This window comes from Sciurus carolinensis, chromosome 18, assembly GCF_902686445.1.
Source record: "Sciurus carolinensis chromosome 18, mSciCar1.2, whole genome shotgun sequence".
Lineage (NCBI taxonomy): Eukaryota > Metazoa > Chordata > Mammalia > Rodentia > Sciuridae > Sciurus > Sciurus carolinensis.
The window spans coordinates 20,890,502-20,909,126 of NC_062230.1; the positions used below are offsets into that span (position 1 = coordinate 20,890,502).

The following is an 18,625-nucleotide window of genomic DNA, read 5'->3' on the forward strand; positions in this document are numbered from 1 at the left end:
CAGCTTGTTTAAAACAGATGCTGGTTTGGGGGTTCTGGGTAGGGGCTAGAGAGTTTGCATTGCTGACAGGCCCTTGGGAGAGATGCTGCCCCTCTGGGCCACACATTGGTGACACTGAGATAGTCAGGTGTATGTACAGATACATGGTAATGGACTGTCTCAGAAGGTATCATTTTCTTTCTGACAAAATAACTTGTTATGAAATAAATTCATTGGATAAAAAAATAATTATAGCTTGACCTGGTTCTGTTATTTTTCATTTCTTCAGAATTTTGTTTGAGAGTGAGCTTGAGGCAAAAGGGAGATTGGCAAGGAAGATGGCAGGATTCATTCTGTCTGGGAGAACTGATTTCCTTTGTTTCCCCACAGCAGCAGACAGAGTGGCAGCGGTACTTACGTCAGAGCTTGGAGGTCGTGGCCAAAGTGATGGAGCTCCTTCCCACACATGCCTTCTCAACTCTGGTAACTCACCGTAGGAAGGGGAATGAAGAGTCTAATTGCTTGCCTATATCTGTAGCCTGGCTTTTTTACTTACCTGTCTGTACCTTTCTCTCCTCTTTATCACTCTCTTAAAAAAAAAAAAAAAAAAAAAACCATATGTATACACACATATACACATACACAAACATACACACATATGAAGAATAACTCCCATAACCAACCCTCAAATTTAACAAATGTTAACAATGTTGCAAACTATTTTAAGCCAACTTTTAGAAGCCCTGTTTAGTCTTGGATGAATTTTACTGTTGTCTTAATTCCTTCATTGAAAGTTCGAAGGTGGTTGGACCACACAGAGAGTGACATTTTAAAAGTGACATTGCTGAAAAGCTAGCCTCTGTAACACAATCAAATGCTAATTGTGGGCTAATTGCTAGCACTTTCTGCCTGTGTTTGTATATTGGTGTCCTTAGTCATAAGGACCTGTTGCACCTACCGAGTAGTGCTTGTTATTTGAAGAGGTTTCATCAAATTCATCTCTTATTCAAAGGCAAGATAACTTCCTGGTTCAGCTTTTACGTATATAGCCCGGCAGTATTGTGTCTTATGAAAAGTGCCATTTTGCTTTGCTGTCTGCCCCTCTCAGGCACATATAAGCCTTGTTTTTATCCTAATGATGCATGTAGCAGCTCTGCAAAGAAGGATCCATCTCTGAGTATGAAGTCTTGTCTGCTATATAAACAAGGGAAACTGACTTCAAAATAATTTGGCCCATCTTTTCATGTTCTTTAACAAGGTATACCTGATATTTCTTTTTTTTTTTTTTTTTTTTTTTTTGGGTGCTGGGGATCGAACCCAGGGCCTTGTGCTTACAAGGCAAGCACTCTACGGTCTGAGCTATCTCCCCAGCCCCCCTGATATTTCTCTCAAGGGAAGAGGTTCCCTTAGATTTGAAGGGAGACATACCCCTGGCTTAGAGCTCTAGAAGGGATGGATCATTTAGGGGTTTTATATTCTCTGCTTGGATATAATAGTCATGCCCCAGCATCCTTTGTTTTAAGAAAACAATAAACAGATATCTTGTTTTCTTCCTTGTTTCTCGTTTTGTATATTAATGGGTGGTTTCAGCCATAGAAACCACCGTATTGGTATGGGGGGTAAGTATGAAGGGAGTCATCTTGTCTTGGCTGTATGTAAATGTTCTTGGAGAAAGTCTTCGATCCTGTCCCTTTCGCCATAGGCACTTAGGTTTTACTGTTAAAATGTTGTTAAACTGTGCATTTGATTTTATTTTTTTAAACTTTGTTTCTTTGTTTTCAGTTCCCAGTTCTCCAGGACAATTTAGAAGTGTATTTGGGATTACAGCAGTTTATAGTTACTTCAGGGTCAGGTAACCAGGTTTTTATTTCTAATGAAATCAGACATTTAAAAAATTGGACCAATAGTTCATTCCCACTGCCTTTGCTGTCGTGCGTGACTTCTCCACTGCTGTGCCTCCTCTCCGCTTTTCTCCCTGCTTCTAAACAGAACGCTTATAAAACTCATGATACAGTGAAGCTGCGGGGAGGCAAATGATGAGTTTATGACATTGTATTCCAAGGGAGCATTTGGAAAAGAAGCTAATTTGGAACAGAGGTAGAACTTACTAAAATCCTGAGAATATTTCCTTATGTCCTTTAAAATAGCAAATATGCTCAAAAGAAAGTGACCTTGGACTTCCCTGAGATGTGCTCCTTCTCTGGTTTGTAGAATCAGAAAGACGGGAGTGGATCAGAGTAGGCAGGGTCACGGTGGAAGCGAGGGCAGGCTCAGGAGCTCTCCTGCTGCAGTGGCCTGGGAGGTGCTCCTACAAGCCTGCTGGAAAGCTTCAGGCTGCATTTAGAGTGCTCACTTGCTTGGGATGTATACTTAGTACTTGTTATTTTGCTGATAGAATAAAAGCCTCCATTTGTTGAGCACTCCTTAGATGCCAGGCACTGTTAATTCCCTCAACTGTCCTGGAGGTGTCTGCGTTTTACAGGAGAAGTCACTGATGTTCAGAGATTATTTTACCCAAAGTCTCATAGCTGGTTAACGCTAGTCCCAAGATAATACAACTGTTATCTATGATAAGACATTGACATGAGTGGCATTCTTTTTTGCCAGCTGCATGCACACGTAACTTTAAGTCCCACGTGCCGTCTCCAGCCCCCTGCCCTGCATGTCCTCTACACCATTCCACCCTGCTCTCTCTCTTGCATGGCATTTTCTTACAGGAGTTACCTCTGGCCCTGGCCTGGCCTACTGCCTGCCCCTCTGTAGTGCCACTGTTGTTCAGTGTGGCACCAAGCTGTCTGGAGAGCAGCCATCTCTTGGGTGTGCATGTTATTTATGGCAGAGCCTCCGGGGAGGCCCTTTCTGAGGCTGCCCTTCCTGGTGGCTGGTGATGGCTTGTTTCCATGATTATATTGGCTTCTAAATAATCCAGTGGGCCCTAGGAGGTTGATGGGACACCGTGTGCCCCAAGGCCAGGCCCAGCTTTGTAAATGGGGTAGAACAGCTGACATATAACTCTTTAAAAAGTTACTTTTCAAAACAAACATGCCCATAAATCATATTGTCAACTCATGAAAATCATTTGACTGTGTATAAATGCTATAGATGTTTCCAGAATTCATTCTTGGGACTAATGTGCCCAGGTGTTCTCTTCCTCAGTACTTTTATTCAAATTAGAATATACTTTGGATCCTAAAGACATTCTTGATATATTCAAAAAAATTAAGCATGTACCCCCAAGTTTCCCGTTCATAGTTATAGTTGACTTTTTACATTATATTGAATCTGTCTTGAAATGAAAATCTGCAGTGAGTCTTAAATCCTTTTTCTGAGACAACTGACAACTCAAGAGTTTCCCGTTCTAGAAGGATAATCTGATTTATTTTTTCCCTTAAATCAAATATCATCTACCTGTCCTCATTGCAGCCCATTTACTGGCAATTTCACAGAGCACTTGGCTCTTCCAGATCATTTATAAATCTCATTCTCAGTACTGATCCTTGGTGCATACTCTAGTGCAAAACCTCTCGGGCTAGAGAAACACTTCCTAGTTTTAAAATGGGCTTTCTTATCCATGACAGGGCATTCCCCCATGTCTTAGTGGCTCAAAAGCCAAGTCTCCAGTGCAGAGGCTATTAAAAAAGTGGAACTGTTGAGCACAGTGTGTTCCCTGGTCCCCATGGCCACTTACCTCCTCAAACAACCTCCTTGCCTCTCAGCGGACAGGTGATGGCCCCTTCCTTTCATTTGCATTTACCTTTAGCCTAGCCCTTCCTTCTTGGGTCTTTGGAATTTGTGTGGGTGGGAGTCAGCCACAGCTCTTCCCCTCTTCTGGTACTGTGACCACTGGGTATGGTCCAGAGTGAAAGCTGTAGGGTGTCACCCAGCTTCCCTTTGATCTTGTTGGAGCGTTCAGATTGAGAAGGTTTGCGGTGATTACTGTCACCCTCTGACTGCTTATCTTCTTGCTTCCACAGTAAAGACCAGGCAGACCATGTCATGTCCATGTGGCATATCAGTTACTGTGTGCCTCATGCTCTGGCAGGTCATCCTTTGTTCTGCCTTTCCTACTGTTTGTGGATTACAAAACCTTCTCATTGGTTGTTCTCTTTATATCTGTTGTATATTTGGCCTCTGCTGCTCATTGAGATCCTCCTCACTGAGACGGTGTTTCAGCTGAGTGACCCTTTGACTTTTTTGGTTAGCCATGCAAGTTTTCTTGCCAGAGAGATTGTCTTATCTACAGTATGTAAGATTTCTACTTATTCTTTGTTCCGCTTGGGTTCATTTATGATTTGTTTGTTCTCTCCAGGTGGAATTCCTCAGATGCTGGTTCTCATACCTCTGCTCTCCCTCACCTCCCCAAAATGAGAACATTATGCTGTGCTTAACACGACGACCCTCACCCTCCCTGGCAGGGATGGCCATGGAGCTGTTCTGGAAGCACATTTATACTGCTTCCAGATGACTTTGTTTATGGGAGATAGAATATTTAAAAAGCCTCTGCATGAGTCTGTGCATAGCAGTGTTTTCATCTGGAGCTTCTGTTTTACAGACGTTCTGTGCTTTGGAGGGTAGCAATCTAAGCCTTAGTCAAATGGCAGAAAATGTGGGTAGGAATGAGCAGCTTTCACTCCCCCTCCAGTTTAGTTGGTGCTTTGTGTGATTCTAGTGGTGGGGGACACAGTAAGTTTCTGGAGCAGAGAATTTGATTTGGGGTATGTCCTGCTTGTGTGTTTATCTGCCTTGCAAGTGGAACAAAAAAGAACCTGTAATTTTGATGAATGTGAACCGTAATTGGCACATATGTATTAATTGAATTCTCTGGAATGCACTTTTGTTCAGTCAGAAATGGTCAAATACCCGTTTCATGTGGTTTAAACTAATAGTTTAAGATGCACACATAGCACTTCCAGGCGCTCTTGCATTCTAGGTGTTGTGCTTTGCTGGACAGAATGGGGCAGACATTTTCAGAGGAGGGCGGCAGGGGAAATGGAAGGGACCCAAATCTGTGTTTCAGCCCAAAGGGGGTTTGCAAGGATGTCACCTGTCTTCCCATGGTGTGTTAGCAGGCTTTGACTTGATTTGTAGTCTTACCTTCAAGGGAGGGCAGGTCAGAGCCGAGCTTTGTCACTGGCTCTCTCCTTATAATGCCCTTCCTTGAGTTTTTCTTTCTTTCATTTTCCTGTTCTTTGGGATGTTGACCCCCTGTGACAACACCCTGGCCAGAGTGTCCCCCTTTCCAGACTTGCCTCCCTTTGGTGGCTGTCACAGGCACGACTGCTGGCCTCATCACCCTGATGTGGGTGTAGGTCCAGGACATCGCTAGGTATGTGTCTGCCACGCTGGCTTCCTCTGCGTAGGTGCTGCCTGTCCATATTCACCTTTAAGTAGCAGGAACGAACACTTGAGGGACAGTGTGAGGAAGGCAAATTCCTGGAAACCCCTGTCTTGCTCTAGATGGCCATCTGTTGTATCCAGACACTCATACATTTATGGTCACTCACTGGTACAAGGCACTGTGCTGGCTGCTGGGTGTGGCCCTTCACCATGAGGGGCTTCATGGCTTGTAGTTGGTTGTAGAGTTCTGGGGGAAGAGGGTCAGTGACAGAGGTAAAGGCCTGAGGTGACTGAGGGAGGGAGCTGTGGGATCCAAGGGCCCAGGGCTGGAGCTACTGTTACTGCCCACCTGCCTCCCCCGTGTGACTGAGTAGCAGTCCCCATGGTCTCGCCTTCAGCCTGCGGGTTCCTACTATTCTCTGCTTTGTGGGCATTAGTGTGGAGAGGGATCCAAAGGGCAGGGATCCCTCTCCTCACTAATAAAGAATGTTTTGTCCTTCACCTTAGCACCCGTCCTGGGTGAACATATGTAAAACAAGAAACTTCCAGGTCTTAGGAAATCACCAGTTCTTTCTTATTCAGGGTAGCCATCACATTGGATAGTCCTTCCCCCATACTGAGGCAAGTGGAGCTGGGCCCGGTTTCGCTGCTTGGTACTGGAGTTGTGGGTTGGCCCCACGCGACTGATCTGGACACTAAAGTGCGTCCTTCCTGTGAAAACCCAAGGTGTTGTGTTGCAGGACACAGGTTGAACATCACGGCAGAGAACGACTGCCGGCGGCTGCACTGCTCCCTGCGCGACCTGAGCTCCCTGCTGCAGGCTGTGGGCCGCCTGGCCGAGTACTTCACCGGGGATGTGTTCGCTGCGAGGTTCAGTGATGCCCTCACGGTGGTGGAGAGGTAGGCTGGCTGTCCTGCCGTGGGGCCGATCCTTCTCCAGAGCTGTTTCACCCACCTGCGGGCGGGGCGGCTTATTGCCACATCCGGTCCCATCAGCTCTGCCACATGTACGTCAGCCTCTCTGAACTCAGGCCCCTCATCTGTAAAGTGGAGTGGGGGTAGTTTCTTAGAGGCTTATTGTGAGAAGATAAGGCCCTTAGCACAGCATCTAACAACAGTTCCTAACCATAGCTGTTATTTTTATTGATTGTCTTGTATATAGATGTAGAGATAGGGTTGAACTCAGAGGAAAGCAGAGCAGGTCAGTCCCCATGTCTTTACTCATAGGATCAAGCCACATTAAGGGGACAACATCACTATCCTAAGAGCCAGATACAAGAGGTATGGGACTTTTCCTGGTTGGTCTCATCCCATTAGGATCCTAAGGAGTTAAAGCTGGGTGGGCGGCCTCGAGGCCTGGCCTGAGGGTTGGTTTCAGCCTTTCACCAACAGGCTCCTTTTATTACAGCCTCCCCTGGGGTTCCTTGAAGCAGTGTTCCCAGCTGCATTTTTTTCTACCTGGTCCTCTGTACACACTGTACACTAAAAAGCCAGATGTAAGCAAGAGGAGATTTAGATCATTTCAGGATAACTGGTGAATTGTTTAGATCCAACTGGTGGATGTGGTCCAACCTGAAACCCAGCACCTACTGCTTTCCTTGGTGCATTTCCTTATAGCTGTAAGACACAGGGAGACTGAGCACAAAGAGCTTAGTTACCTGCATACCAGATTTTGAACTGTTACATTTTAGCTTAAAAGCAGAGATTACACTCTATTTATCAAAATGTATAAATGCATTCTACTGTCATGTGCAACTAATTAGAACAAATAAAATTTAAAAATTTTTTAAAAAGCAGAGATAACTAACAATTTAAACCCCTTTAAAGGCAGATGAATGTTAATTTATAATAGGCTGGTTGTGATGGCTATTATAGGCATGCTGTAACCCTAGTGACTTGGGAGACTGAGGCAGGAGGATCATAAGTTTGAGGCCAGCCTCAGCAATGTAGTGAGACTTGCAGCAACTCTGTGGGCCCTGTCTCAAAATAAAAAGGACTGATGATGTAGCTAAGTAGTAAAATGCCCCTGAATTTAGTCAATTGCCAATATTAAATAAATAAATATTGATAATATAATAATAAAAGCATCCAATAGTAGGAAGTTTTAAAAAGAAATTTTTTTTTTTTTTCAATTTTTATGTTATTTAAGTCTTTACTTGAGAGACCAGGCCATTTTACTGGTGAGTCAACTGTGGCTCAGAGGTGGCAAATACCTTAGTGCACATGGCTCACAAGAGGGATTCTAGCTCCAGCTGTCGAGCTCTTTCCATTCTACAGCATTTCCACTTCCAGAGTTTGTCGTCTTTCTCCTGTATGAGGCCCATTTGCACTGATGTTTAGTGGGGATAAGACACATTGAATTTACTCTGTAAGTAGTCAATACTGCTGTCAGTACTCTATAAGCAGTCAATAATGTGTCTGTCACGTTATCTTTACTGTGTAGTGAGATGATTGGCAGAGATCCAAGTCATTATTTTGTAAGTCCTTATCTATACATCTTTCTGCACTGCTTAGGATTGCAAGCCTAGAGTTGCTCACTGTTTTGTCTTTATATAGAACAAAGTGTGAGAGAAGGCTCTTCTGTGGCCACAGGATCTTACTACTTGGTGTGATTAGCAGTGTTTTCACTTATAGGTTACATAGAACAAACCTAATGTGAAAACCGTGAAGCAGATGTGTTAAAAGACACATTTAGAAGTCCATTTTTAGTGTGAAACAGGAGTTGCACATTGTACAGTGCTTACTGATAGGGAAGTTTCGATTCCAGTTATTACCCGCACTTTCTAGAGCTTCAGATGAAGAACTTGGCTCTTCACCCTCACTTTCTTGACTGCTCTCCAGTCCTGAACAGTTTGTGGTTTTTTGCTTGGAATAAAGTCCTACGTTTTCTCCTGTCAGAGAGGAATGTTTTCCAGTGTGGGCCTTCATGCATCAGTCCTAGATGCTTTGTAAAGATGCTGCTTTCCAGACCCCTCTTCACATCCGCAGAATCTGCGTGTTGGGTGGGACCAGGCAGCTGGTATTTGTAGCGCGTGCCCAGGTTTCCACACAGAGTAGGCCTAGGGCGCCTAGGCAGTGTGTGGGTTCCCCTTCACGCAGAGGCCTGCCTTTCCTCTTTGGGGAGAGAGGCGCTTCCCATTTTCTAATGGAGCTGGCTGCTGGTTACTATGGTTAATGGTCATTTATATACAGTGAGCCCTTAAGCAACCCATGGTCTTGCTTAGACTTTAGAACACCTTGGTTTACCCTAGAAACATTTGCTCCATTCTCTTTCCTCCAATGTTTTATCATAAACATTTTCACCTCTTCAGAAAAGTTGAGAGACTTGTACAGGGAATACCCATATCTCTACCTACCACCCTGATTCTGCAGTGGACATTTTGCTGCATTTTCTTTGTTATATGTACATCCATCTGAAACATCTGAAAATAATTTTAAAAGAATGGGAGTGTGGTTCAGCAGTAGAGAACTTGCCTAGTATGTGCAAGGGCCCTGGGTTCTATCCTTAGCACCATAGTCAAACAAACAAAATTTTCAGTAAAATCTGAATTGGTTTGAACCTTACAGATTTTATAGCAAGGTCTTTGTCAATCTATGTAGATAAATTGTCAATAGAAGAAGCCTGCTTTAAAAAAAATTTTTTTAATTCTCATTTATAAAAGCATTACATATTTATTGTAGACCATTTGGAAATACAGAAAAGTAGAGGGGAAAAAAATCATCCATAATCTACCTACTCCATCCTACCCCTAAAGTAGGTAGTGCCAAGAGCACATTCTGACTTTCTTAATAGATACACATTTGAAAACAAAATTAGGATATTTTGTGTGTGTGTGTGGGGGGTACATAAGAGCCTTACGTTTTGAATACCTTGAACGTATGGCATTTATACTTCTAGGCATGGTTTTTCGTGAATATATCCCATCATATTATATCCTTTGTGATGGAGATTTGTTTTTAATGTAAATGATGCTTTAGTAAGTATCCTCGTTATATAAATCTTCATGGACATCCCAGATTATTTTCTTGGGGAAAAAAAATTGAAGGTCTGATGTTAATTTCTTTTTTGATGTGGAAAAACAGTCCTCTCCTGGGGCTTCTCTTTGTTGATGCCTTGCTAGTTTTGTCCATTTTGGTTCCTAAGCTGCTCTTTCTTACCTGCCTCTTTGCCACCAGGTTGGTCAAGGTCACTCTGTACGGGTCTCAGATAAAACTGTACAACATTGAAACAGCTGTGCCATCGGTATTGAAGCCTGACCTCATTGACGTGTAAGTGTGGAGCTCGGGGTCTGTGCCTTCTCGGGGCCCCTCTTACTCCAGGTCACTCTGTAGGAAACAGGAGCAGGACAGCTGCTGCAAGAAGGGGGGATGGGACTCTGGCCCTAGAGAGGAGGGATTGCTGGGGTGTAGGGCTGCAGGAGTGGCTGTGAGCACGCTACGGCAGGAGAAGGGCCAGAAGGGACGGGCTCCTCAAATGCCAAGAATGTCGTCCTGTGCATAGCCCATTCATTGAAACTGAGACCTGTGGACAAATAGCAGTCTTCATTCCAGATGCTTCCATTCAGCAAGCAGCAGAAACCAGCTGGCTCTCCTCAGAATTTAATTTAGTCTGATATCACCTGGAAATGGTGTCAAATCCCACAGGTGAACTCGGTTCCCAGGACTGTCTCCTCCCTGTCCTCCTTTCCAATGCCAGAGACAAGCCCCAGGTTGTCTTCCTGTGCTTCTGCCCAACTTGGCAGTAAGTTGTGGTTCCCCCACCTTCTTCTGGTTTGCAGAATCTGCCTAGTGTGGGTCACAGAACTCGGGGAAACACTTAGGCTACTGGATTATTTGTACAGGGCATTACAAAATTTACCAGCAAACACTGGATGGGGAGGAGCACAGCTTCCCTGCGAGAGCCTCCAGGCATTTGGTTCTCTAGAAGCTGGTAGAGCCCCCACGCAGTGCTTTTGGGTTTTTATGGGAACCTCATTAGGAGGTGTGAGTGTTTGAATCCTCAGAGTGACCTCCACTCCCTCTCCCCACCCCAGAGGTTAGTGGGTGAGGCTCAGAGCTTCAACCCTCTGAGCAAATGGTTCCCTTGACAACTAGGTTCCATCCTGTGCCCATCTAGGGACTTTCCAGAAATCACCTTACTGACATATGCTCAGGGATATTTGAGAAGGCTTGTTATAAATAACAGAAGAAGATTGTCTTTCACAACTGGGAAGCCGTTGGAGGAACCCAGGACAAAAGGCCAAATATTTTTAAACAAAGATACTCTCATTGCTCTAATGGATAAAACCAAAACACACGTATTATAACATCCCTGAAAGGTACAGCAGAATACTTGGGGAACGCATTTCTTCAGAGATTCTGATTTTGGTAGGATAGTGTAGGCATTTATTTGATATTTGCATATTAAACAAGAACTTCAGATTGTTTTGAAAGTTGACATCCAGGGAGTGTCCAAGGAGACCCTGGAGAAGGGAACCTCAACTCAGAACCACAGGTTCCTTGACTATGTGAAGGAAAAGTATCTGAGCTGGCCTCAGATACCGAGCCCTGCAGATTCATTTAGGAAAGCAAGGCTCACACTGTTGAAGGGGGAGAGTGCGAGGCGCCCCTCAGACTGGGTGTTAATACAGTGGAACAGGGGCTCAGTGCTGGGCTGAGGTGGGGTCCTGGCCTTTGACTCATGGTGCTTTCTGCAGACAAGGAGGACCAAGGACTCTGACTGGATTGCTTAGGACCTGCTTGTTCTGCATTCCAAAGTTCTATGGGCGCTTCTCTTTTAAGACTTGGTTCATCTTTCTTTCTCTATACCCCCAAATTCTTATCTCATGACCACACTTTGAGGAGCTATAGCCACGGGAAGCCATCAGGAGAGTGACATGGGAGGGATGAGAACTGGAGATGGGCCCTGTCCCAGAGACTGCACTGCTCAGAAGGCTTGCACTAGACTAGAGCAGGCATCGGCAGCTACCACATGTTTCAGAGGACAGGTTGACGATAATTTAAAGATCTTAATTGCTTGTTTTGGATTCTGGACTCAGGCCATACTTAATTCCATAAAATAAGTGTTCCAGTGAGCTAAGCAGAGAACACTGGTTTTGTAGACAGAAAGGATTGAAGAAAAGAAACAACAAAAAAACAGAAAGTGGCTTGGTCATTTCGAAGTTACTGTCCTGTAAAATTGGGAACAAAGAAGACAGAACAATAGAAACATAACTGCTTAGTTCACTTCAGGTTACCTTTTTTGTGTAAAATTTAAGGCAGAGAGACTTGATTTTCATGCCATTTGAAACCAACTTGTTTGGGGAATTTGACTGTTCTACCTAATCCTGAATTCTAGGACTGGCAGGTAAATAGCTTAGTTTCAGCCTGGTGATGTGGAACTTGAACTTGAGTGACTGCATTATGGTTTTTAGCCTGGTGCAGGAGCTTAGTCCAAAACAGTGGCCTCCTGTGATTTCCTTTTCATTAAATGTGAGTTTTATTGGAACACAGCCATGCCCTTTCATTTGCATATCATCTGTGGCAGCAGAGTTGAACTGTGAGACAGTATGTGGCCTGCGAAGCCTAAAGCAGGTACGCTGCAGTTTTTACACAGAGAGAAGACTGCTGGTTCCTGTTGTAGAGCACTCTTGAGCTGCAAATTAAACAAGTGAAATTAAAAAAGAATCTTATTTACTATGGTTTTAAACTTTTCTCGCTTAATTGTTGCTTTCCTCTTTGAGAATTAGAGAAAGCTGGGGTGCATCTGCTGGGGGATGCCAGTTTGCTCATGAACACCACAGCTTACAGTTTCAGGAAGTTTGAGGGCCCCCTTTTTTCAGCTGTTAAGAAGCCCCAAATGTGCTAGACTGACTGAAATTCTTAGATTTCAAAGTCTGACTTTGATGTCCTTCCTATTTAGTTTTGGTGCTTAGAACTCCAGGTAAAATGATCAATAGATTCTGAATATAAAACATAAAGTAACTTCTTGGTCTCTATGAATTTCAAACTCCCAATTGGCTATCTGTTATTTTACTTAGGGTACTTTGTACCTTTTCTTCTTATTTTGATAAAGTTCAAACTTATGAAATATGGTAAAAACAGAATAAATGGTTTTTTTTTTTTTTTTTGAGCCATTTGAAAGTAAATTGCAGATAACATGTCATTTCACCCATAAATCCTTTAGCATGTTTCCTAGGAATGAGGTCATTCTCCTGCATAACCATAATACCATTGTTAACACTTAAAAATTTTAATGGATACAGTAATATAATTTGATAATCCATATTCACATTTCCCCAATTGTCTCTCGTGTGTGTGTGGCTTATTTTCTTGGGTGAATTATGAGCTTTGTGATGTATATTTTATTACATGTCGGATACAATACATCCTTGGTAGAAACCAAACAATCTTTGCTACCTCAGTTATTCTCTAGTTTGATGTATGGTGTGATGGAAACTTAAACCTTGGAATCTCACATCAAAGCTTTATTTATAAAACTATAGTAGTTAGTACTTACCTGAATCTGCAGCTATGGATGTTAAATTTTACAAGTTCTAAAATTTAACACTTTATCACTTAAGTGGGTTGATTTTGTCCCTATAATTTACGATCCTTTCAAGTGAGCTCATGTGTGTCAGAGACATTTACTGTCATCTGTGTTCTAGGCAGTGATGGCCATATGCACATGACTCATGTTTAGTTTATAGGTCCTATAAACAGGTAAATGATTTCCATTTGTTTGTTTGTTTGTTTGTACTGATGTTTGAGCCCAGGGGTACTTTACCATGGAGCTACATCCCCAGTTCTTTTTATTTTTTGTTTGGGACAGGGTCTAGGGTCTCACTAGGTTTCTGAGGCTGGCTGTAAACCTGTGATCCTCCTGCCTTGGCCTCCCAGGTAGCTGGGATTACAGGCATGTGCACCATGATGCGCCCAGCTAGTGGGTGGAATTCTTATCTCTTGTGGGAACAAGTCTGTGCTAACGTTTGTTCACCTGACCCTTTGGATCGCGTTTTCTTGCCTTTTCGCAGGCATGCTCAGTCTCTGGCTGCTCTCCAGGCCTACTCCCACTGGTTAGCACAGTACTGCAGTGAAGCCCATCGGCAGAACACACAGCAGTTTGTGACACTCGTCTCCACCACCATGGATGCCATCACGCCTCTTATCAGCACCAAGGTTTGAAAGAGTGAAGACTACACCTTGTATCTGTTCTCTGTCCTTGTGTCCATGAATTGTTTACTATAAAATCAAAATATTACACAAAGTTCCACTGATAATTCTTATTGCTCTGATGTTAGCTCGTGTTGTTCCTTTTTAGTAGTAGTCCACATGCATTCAAATATTGCGTTTTTCAATTCTCATAGTCCCACATGATGCATGCTTATTATTGTTCAAGTTCACAGAGTAAGGAGTTTTGCTGTCCTTTAATCCCTTCCTTGAAACACTTTCTTCCTAGGGTCAACATTGTTAGCTGCAGGTTGTATATTATTCTAGACTTTTTTCTGTTTTACATACATAAGTGAAAGTTTGTAGGTAGCTAGAGACAGAGCTACTTTTGCCTAACAGTCCCTGCCCCCTGCCTGCTTTTCTTTCCTGGGATTTATTATTTTTCTGTTGATGAAAGGCTCTCCCTTTATGACCCATTTCTTTATACACATTAGTGGGTATGGTTTCCCATAAGTGGGGTTACTGAGTCAAAAGTTATATCCATAGGAAGTTGGACAGTCCTCCAAGATTTCCAGTTTGTTACTAGACTATACAGATACTTACGTTTCTCATTTTTTTAGTGTAGTTTTAATCACACATAGCATTTTGTACTTTTAACAATTTATTGTTTTAAAAATAATAATAAAATATTTTTTCTATAAATTTATGTTGTGTTTATAGTTATAATTTGGAAAAGAGCTGTAATATCCCCTTAGGAGTGTGTTCCATAATTGACCTGGCTGTTGCTGGACTTTATGGTTGCCTCCATTTAAAAAAAAAAAAAAATTATAATTCTGAGATGCATGCATTCATGAATGTAGCTTTATTTTTTTAGATAATTTCCTTAGACTAAGTAGAGATCATGGTGTTCAATGTTGGAATGTTTTGTGGTTCTAGGAAATTATAGTGATATTTCTTTCCTAAATAATTCTGCATGCCCTGTCTGTGGTATGCTATGGTCACCACAGCTTTATTTAGCATTAGATCCTATCTATAAAAGTTTTCTTGGGGCTGGGGGCATAGCTCAGTGGTAGGACATGTTTATAACATGCATAAGGTCCCAGGTTCAATCCCTAACCTCCTACATCCAAAGTTTTCTCTTTTGTTAATTTGAAAGTGACAGTAATACCTAAACCTAAGTTTTGATAGGCATGTGGAGGTGAAGGAAGCAGGTGAGATGAGTGTGATTGATGAAGTGCAGATAGGAATGGTCGAGAGAAATCTTGGCTTGGTTGGAGCCAGAGGAGTGAGATGAGGAAGGAAAACTTAGATGACATACCAGGGAGTGTATAATGTGATGTGACAGCTCCCAGGGAGCCACTGTAGATTCTGAGCTAAGCATTGATTGAGTTCAGAGATGCCAGTTACAGTGAAGAGTCAAGAAGAAATGATACTGACTTGAGGGCAAGAGCTATGGATATGGCAAAACCTTGTTGCTGATCGTCATCTTGGGAAAAATTCTGTAGGTAGAGCCTAGGTGGTATAATTTGACAGCCAAGAACCAAGTTCAGCTTGTGGCTGCCTCAGCAGAGTTCTTCTGTCAGTCACATAGGGGATGTAGTGAGCTAACTTGTCCTTGTCCATTTCGAGGTCCAAGATAAGCTGCTGCTCTCCGCGTGCCACTTACTGGTCTCATTAGCCACCACTGTGCGGCCTGTCTTCCTGATCAGCATTCCTGCAGTGCAGAAGGTGTTCAACGGGATCACGGATGCCTCTGCCCAGCGACTTATTGATAAGGTGAGACCCAGGACACCCTGGGATCCCCATGCCATGTGGCTGAGATCCAGGGAAGCTGAGGAAGAAGGGGAAGGCTTTGTTTTTGCTCTCAGTTTACAGGCCATGCCAATACTGACATGCCTCAGTGGTTCATCTGTTGCCCTTTCTAAGGCAGACAGGGCGCCAGTCCAGATGTGGAAAAGTTCTTCCCAATATGCAGAGAGGTTTTGCTGCTTTGAAATTTCATGATTTGGCCAATGCCATGAAAATCCCCTTGTGTTCTTTTTGTTTGAAACCAGTCTGGTTTACATTGTTGGTACGGGTTGAGAAGCTCCAGGCAAGTGTATTCTCTAGAAAAAATTAAAAGGGGTTGGAGTCAGGGGCGTGGAGGCAGATTCTTCAGAGTGTCTGGATGTGAGCTCATGCTGATGAGTCTCCTCCTACCCCTGTTCTAAGTGGCTTCTCCAAGGCTGTCAGAAGGCAGTGGCCGAGGGCCTTGCTAGATGCCATGTCCTCAGTGGGACTTACCCTCTGTAATGCTCAGGTACCAAGTTAGAGGGGAAGTGTGAGCACCAGTAAGGGTTCTTGAGGTCAACCCTGGGACCTGCTAGACTCAGACTTGGAGTTATTTCTGCCTTTCTTTTTCCTGCTGGGTATTCTTGGAGTTGGACTACTGACCCCACTTTGGTTATTAAAAAGGAGCCTGGGGAACTAAGCTCAAAGTGTGGGGTCCTTAAAGCTCTGTCAGGCACAGCCACCTGCTCAGGTGCTCTTTGACCTCTCACGGGTGCCTTTGGTTGGGTCTCTTGCAGGCTCAGGTGCTGGTGTGCCGAGCACTCTCTAATATCTTGCTGCTCCCGTGGCCAAACCTTCCCGAGAATGAGCAGCAGTGGCCTGTGCGCTCCATCAACCATGCCAGCCTCATCTCTGCACTGTCCCGGGACTATCGCAATCTGAAACCCAGTGCTGTCACCCCCCAGAGAAAGATGCCACTGGATGACAGTAAGTGATCTCTAGACAGGGAAAACCCAAGGAGGTCAGCAGCGCAGGCATGACTTTTCCCTTATGGCAAATGAGCTTTGGGCTCATTTGAGCATGAGGTGATTCACTTAACCTGTGTCCACAGTCACATGCTGCTGAGCCAGACGTGGGTGGTAGGATCTTGCTCGTCCGTAGAGCCCAGCAAGCACACCAGATGGACGCATTTCCACAGACTGTCCCTTCTCTTAGCTAAAGTATAACAAATGTTGGAGTCCTAAGGAAGATACTCTTGGAGATGCTCGAGGGTGCTATCAATAAATACCACAGAGATTATGGATCCATTTCAGATACTCGTATGCAAAGAAATTTAAGAACTGTCTTGTGAGACTGGTTTTGAATCTTGTCCCCAATAAAACTACTTCAGAGGTTTTGGAAGAGGTTTCTTCACAAGTGGTGCTTGAAGTTTGGTTGTTAAAAAAATGAATTGGGGTGGGGGGCTGTAGTTTAAATAAAAAGCGACAGGTTTCCCTGAAAAATGTTTTTGAAATATTTTTAAAATACTATTTTTATAATAAAATAATAATGTCATTTATGAAATGTCAACAGTGGTTTGTGAAATGTCAGATAGTAATAATACTTGGCATTCTTTTTTAAAACGTTGTTTTTAATAAACAGCTTAATATGTTCTTTGTACAAAAATGGTAGAATAGTATAAAGAAGGAAATTCCTTAATCTCACTAGCTCTAATGTTTTTGAAAGTAACCATTTTAACTGTGCTGTGTATGTCTTCCTTTTTATACTTTTAAGTATATTTGCAGTGACATGGTAGATAAGTGTCGCTGATGTGTGGAGGGCACACTGTGTACAAGGCTCTTGCCTTCATGATTTTATACCCCTCAGCAAATCTGCCATGTCTAGCCTCAGTCTTCAAAGTCTGACATTTCTGATTTTGGTTCTAAATATTTTTTAGACATTCATTTAATTTTCATATTAGCTGTATGAGTTAGGTACTGTTAATTATTCTGATTTTTATCCACGAGGAAACCAAGGTACAGGAGGATTAAGTAGCTTGCCCAGGAGGGTACATGAAGCTGTTGTGGAATCCTATGAGGTTTAGCGGTCATCTTTCCTCTCTTCATCTTACGAGGTGTTTCTATCAGTCAGCACAGGCTAGGTTATGCTTTGTGGTAGCAAAGAGTCCCAGCAACTTAGTGGATTATTGTGAGGGAAAAAATGGTCTTGTTCTTGTATAGCCTGGGTCAGGAAGATCAGGAGGTAGATCACTTGGGCTCCAGGCTTCTGAGCCTCCCCTTTGGTATGTGCTCACACTGGGAAGGGCACGTGGGGAGAGGTGGAGCAGTTCCTAAAGCTCTTGCCTGAGAGTGACACATCACTTCACTCTACATTGGTCTGAGCAAGTCACGTGGCCATGCCTCACCCTCAGTGGGCGCTTGGAATAGCCACGCATACTAGAAAGAGAGGAGCGGCTCTGTTTTTTTCCTCAGTGAACATAGTTGAAAACATGGTTAACTTTTTGAGTGTGCCAGTCACTGAGTGGAAAACTCAGTGTACATGATTTCATTAGTCTCGTCTGTGACCCTGTGAGGTGTAGCTTGTATCCTTATTCCATAGTAACAAAATGAAGGTGGAGTTTTTTTCTTTCAGCTTTATATTTTGAAAAAATTTGAAAACCTACAGAGTAGTTGAAAGAATAATAAAATGAACAACTATATGTCTTTCACCCAGATTCACCAGCTATTCATGTTTTGCCACACTTTTGTTTTTTTCCTCACAACACTTAAAAAAACCAGATATTTAAATTAAGTTGCAAACTTCATGTGCTTGAATACCTACCTAATCTTTATATAGAACAAAATACTCTTATGTAACCAGAACATCATTAGCACAGCCTTGATGGTAAACATTGTCACAATAGTATCAGGTAGCATTTAGACCACATAAAACTCCCACCATTGTTATCCAGATGTCTGTTGTTTTGTAAAAGTCTAGGATCATGCACTGTATTTGGGTGTCTCATCTCCTTCATCTCCTTCAATACAGAAAAGCATCCCAATTTTTTTCTTTCACAACATTGGCATTTTTGAAGAGTCTACACTTGGTAAAATATTCCTGGATCTCATTTTGTCTGATGGTTCCTAGTGAGCTCAATACAGTGTTCTGCATGTCCTGTTGCATCACTTCTGTCTGTTCTTTTTTTTTTTTTAATCTTTTAATTTCTTACAGACTGCATTTTGATTCATTGTACACAAATGGGGTACATCATTTCGTTTCTGTGGTTGTACACGATGTAGATTCATACCATTCATGTAATCATACTTGCCTGTCTGTTCTTTAGTGGCTGCCAGTCTGTCCTTGGAGAGGTACCTTTCCCCCAAGACCTGGCAGGTGTAAGTTGCTTAGGACC

General features: G+C 43.0%; 1 protein-coding gene across 3 annotated transcripts in view; it reads left to right on the forward strand.

Moving 5' to 3' along the window:
• The window catches only part of Xpo6 (exportin 6), a 101,514-nt gene that overhangs the window by 71,943 nt on the left and 10,946 nt on the right, over positions 1 to 18,625 (forward strand). For 2 of the 3 annotated variants that reach the window (XM_047533193.1, XM_047533191.1), the window contains 7 exons: positions 370 to 462; positions 1,762 to 1,831; positions 6,057 to 6,216; positions 9,493 to 9,585; positions 13,329 to 13,473; positions 15,094 to 15,240; positions 16,032 to 16,221. In XM_047533193.1, coding sequence (XP_047389149.1) covers positions 370 to 462; positions 1,762 to 1,831; positions 6,057 to 6,216; positions 9,493 to 9,585; positions 13,329 to 13,473; positions 15,094 to 15,240; positions 16,032 to 16,221 — 898 coding nt within the window. The remainder of the gene's footprint in view (positions 1 to 369; positions 463 to 1,761; positions 1,832 to 6,056; positions 6,217 to 9,492; positions 9,586 to 13,328; positions 13,474 to 15,093; positions 15,241 to 16,031; positions 16,222 to 18,625) is intronic. The other variant, XM_047533192.1, reaches the window with a different exon arrangement.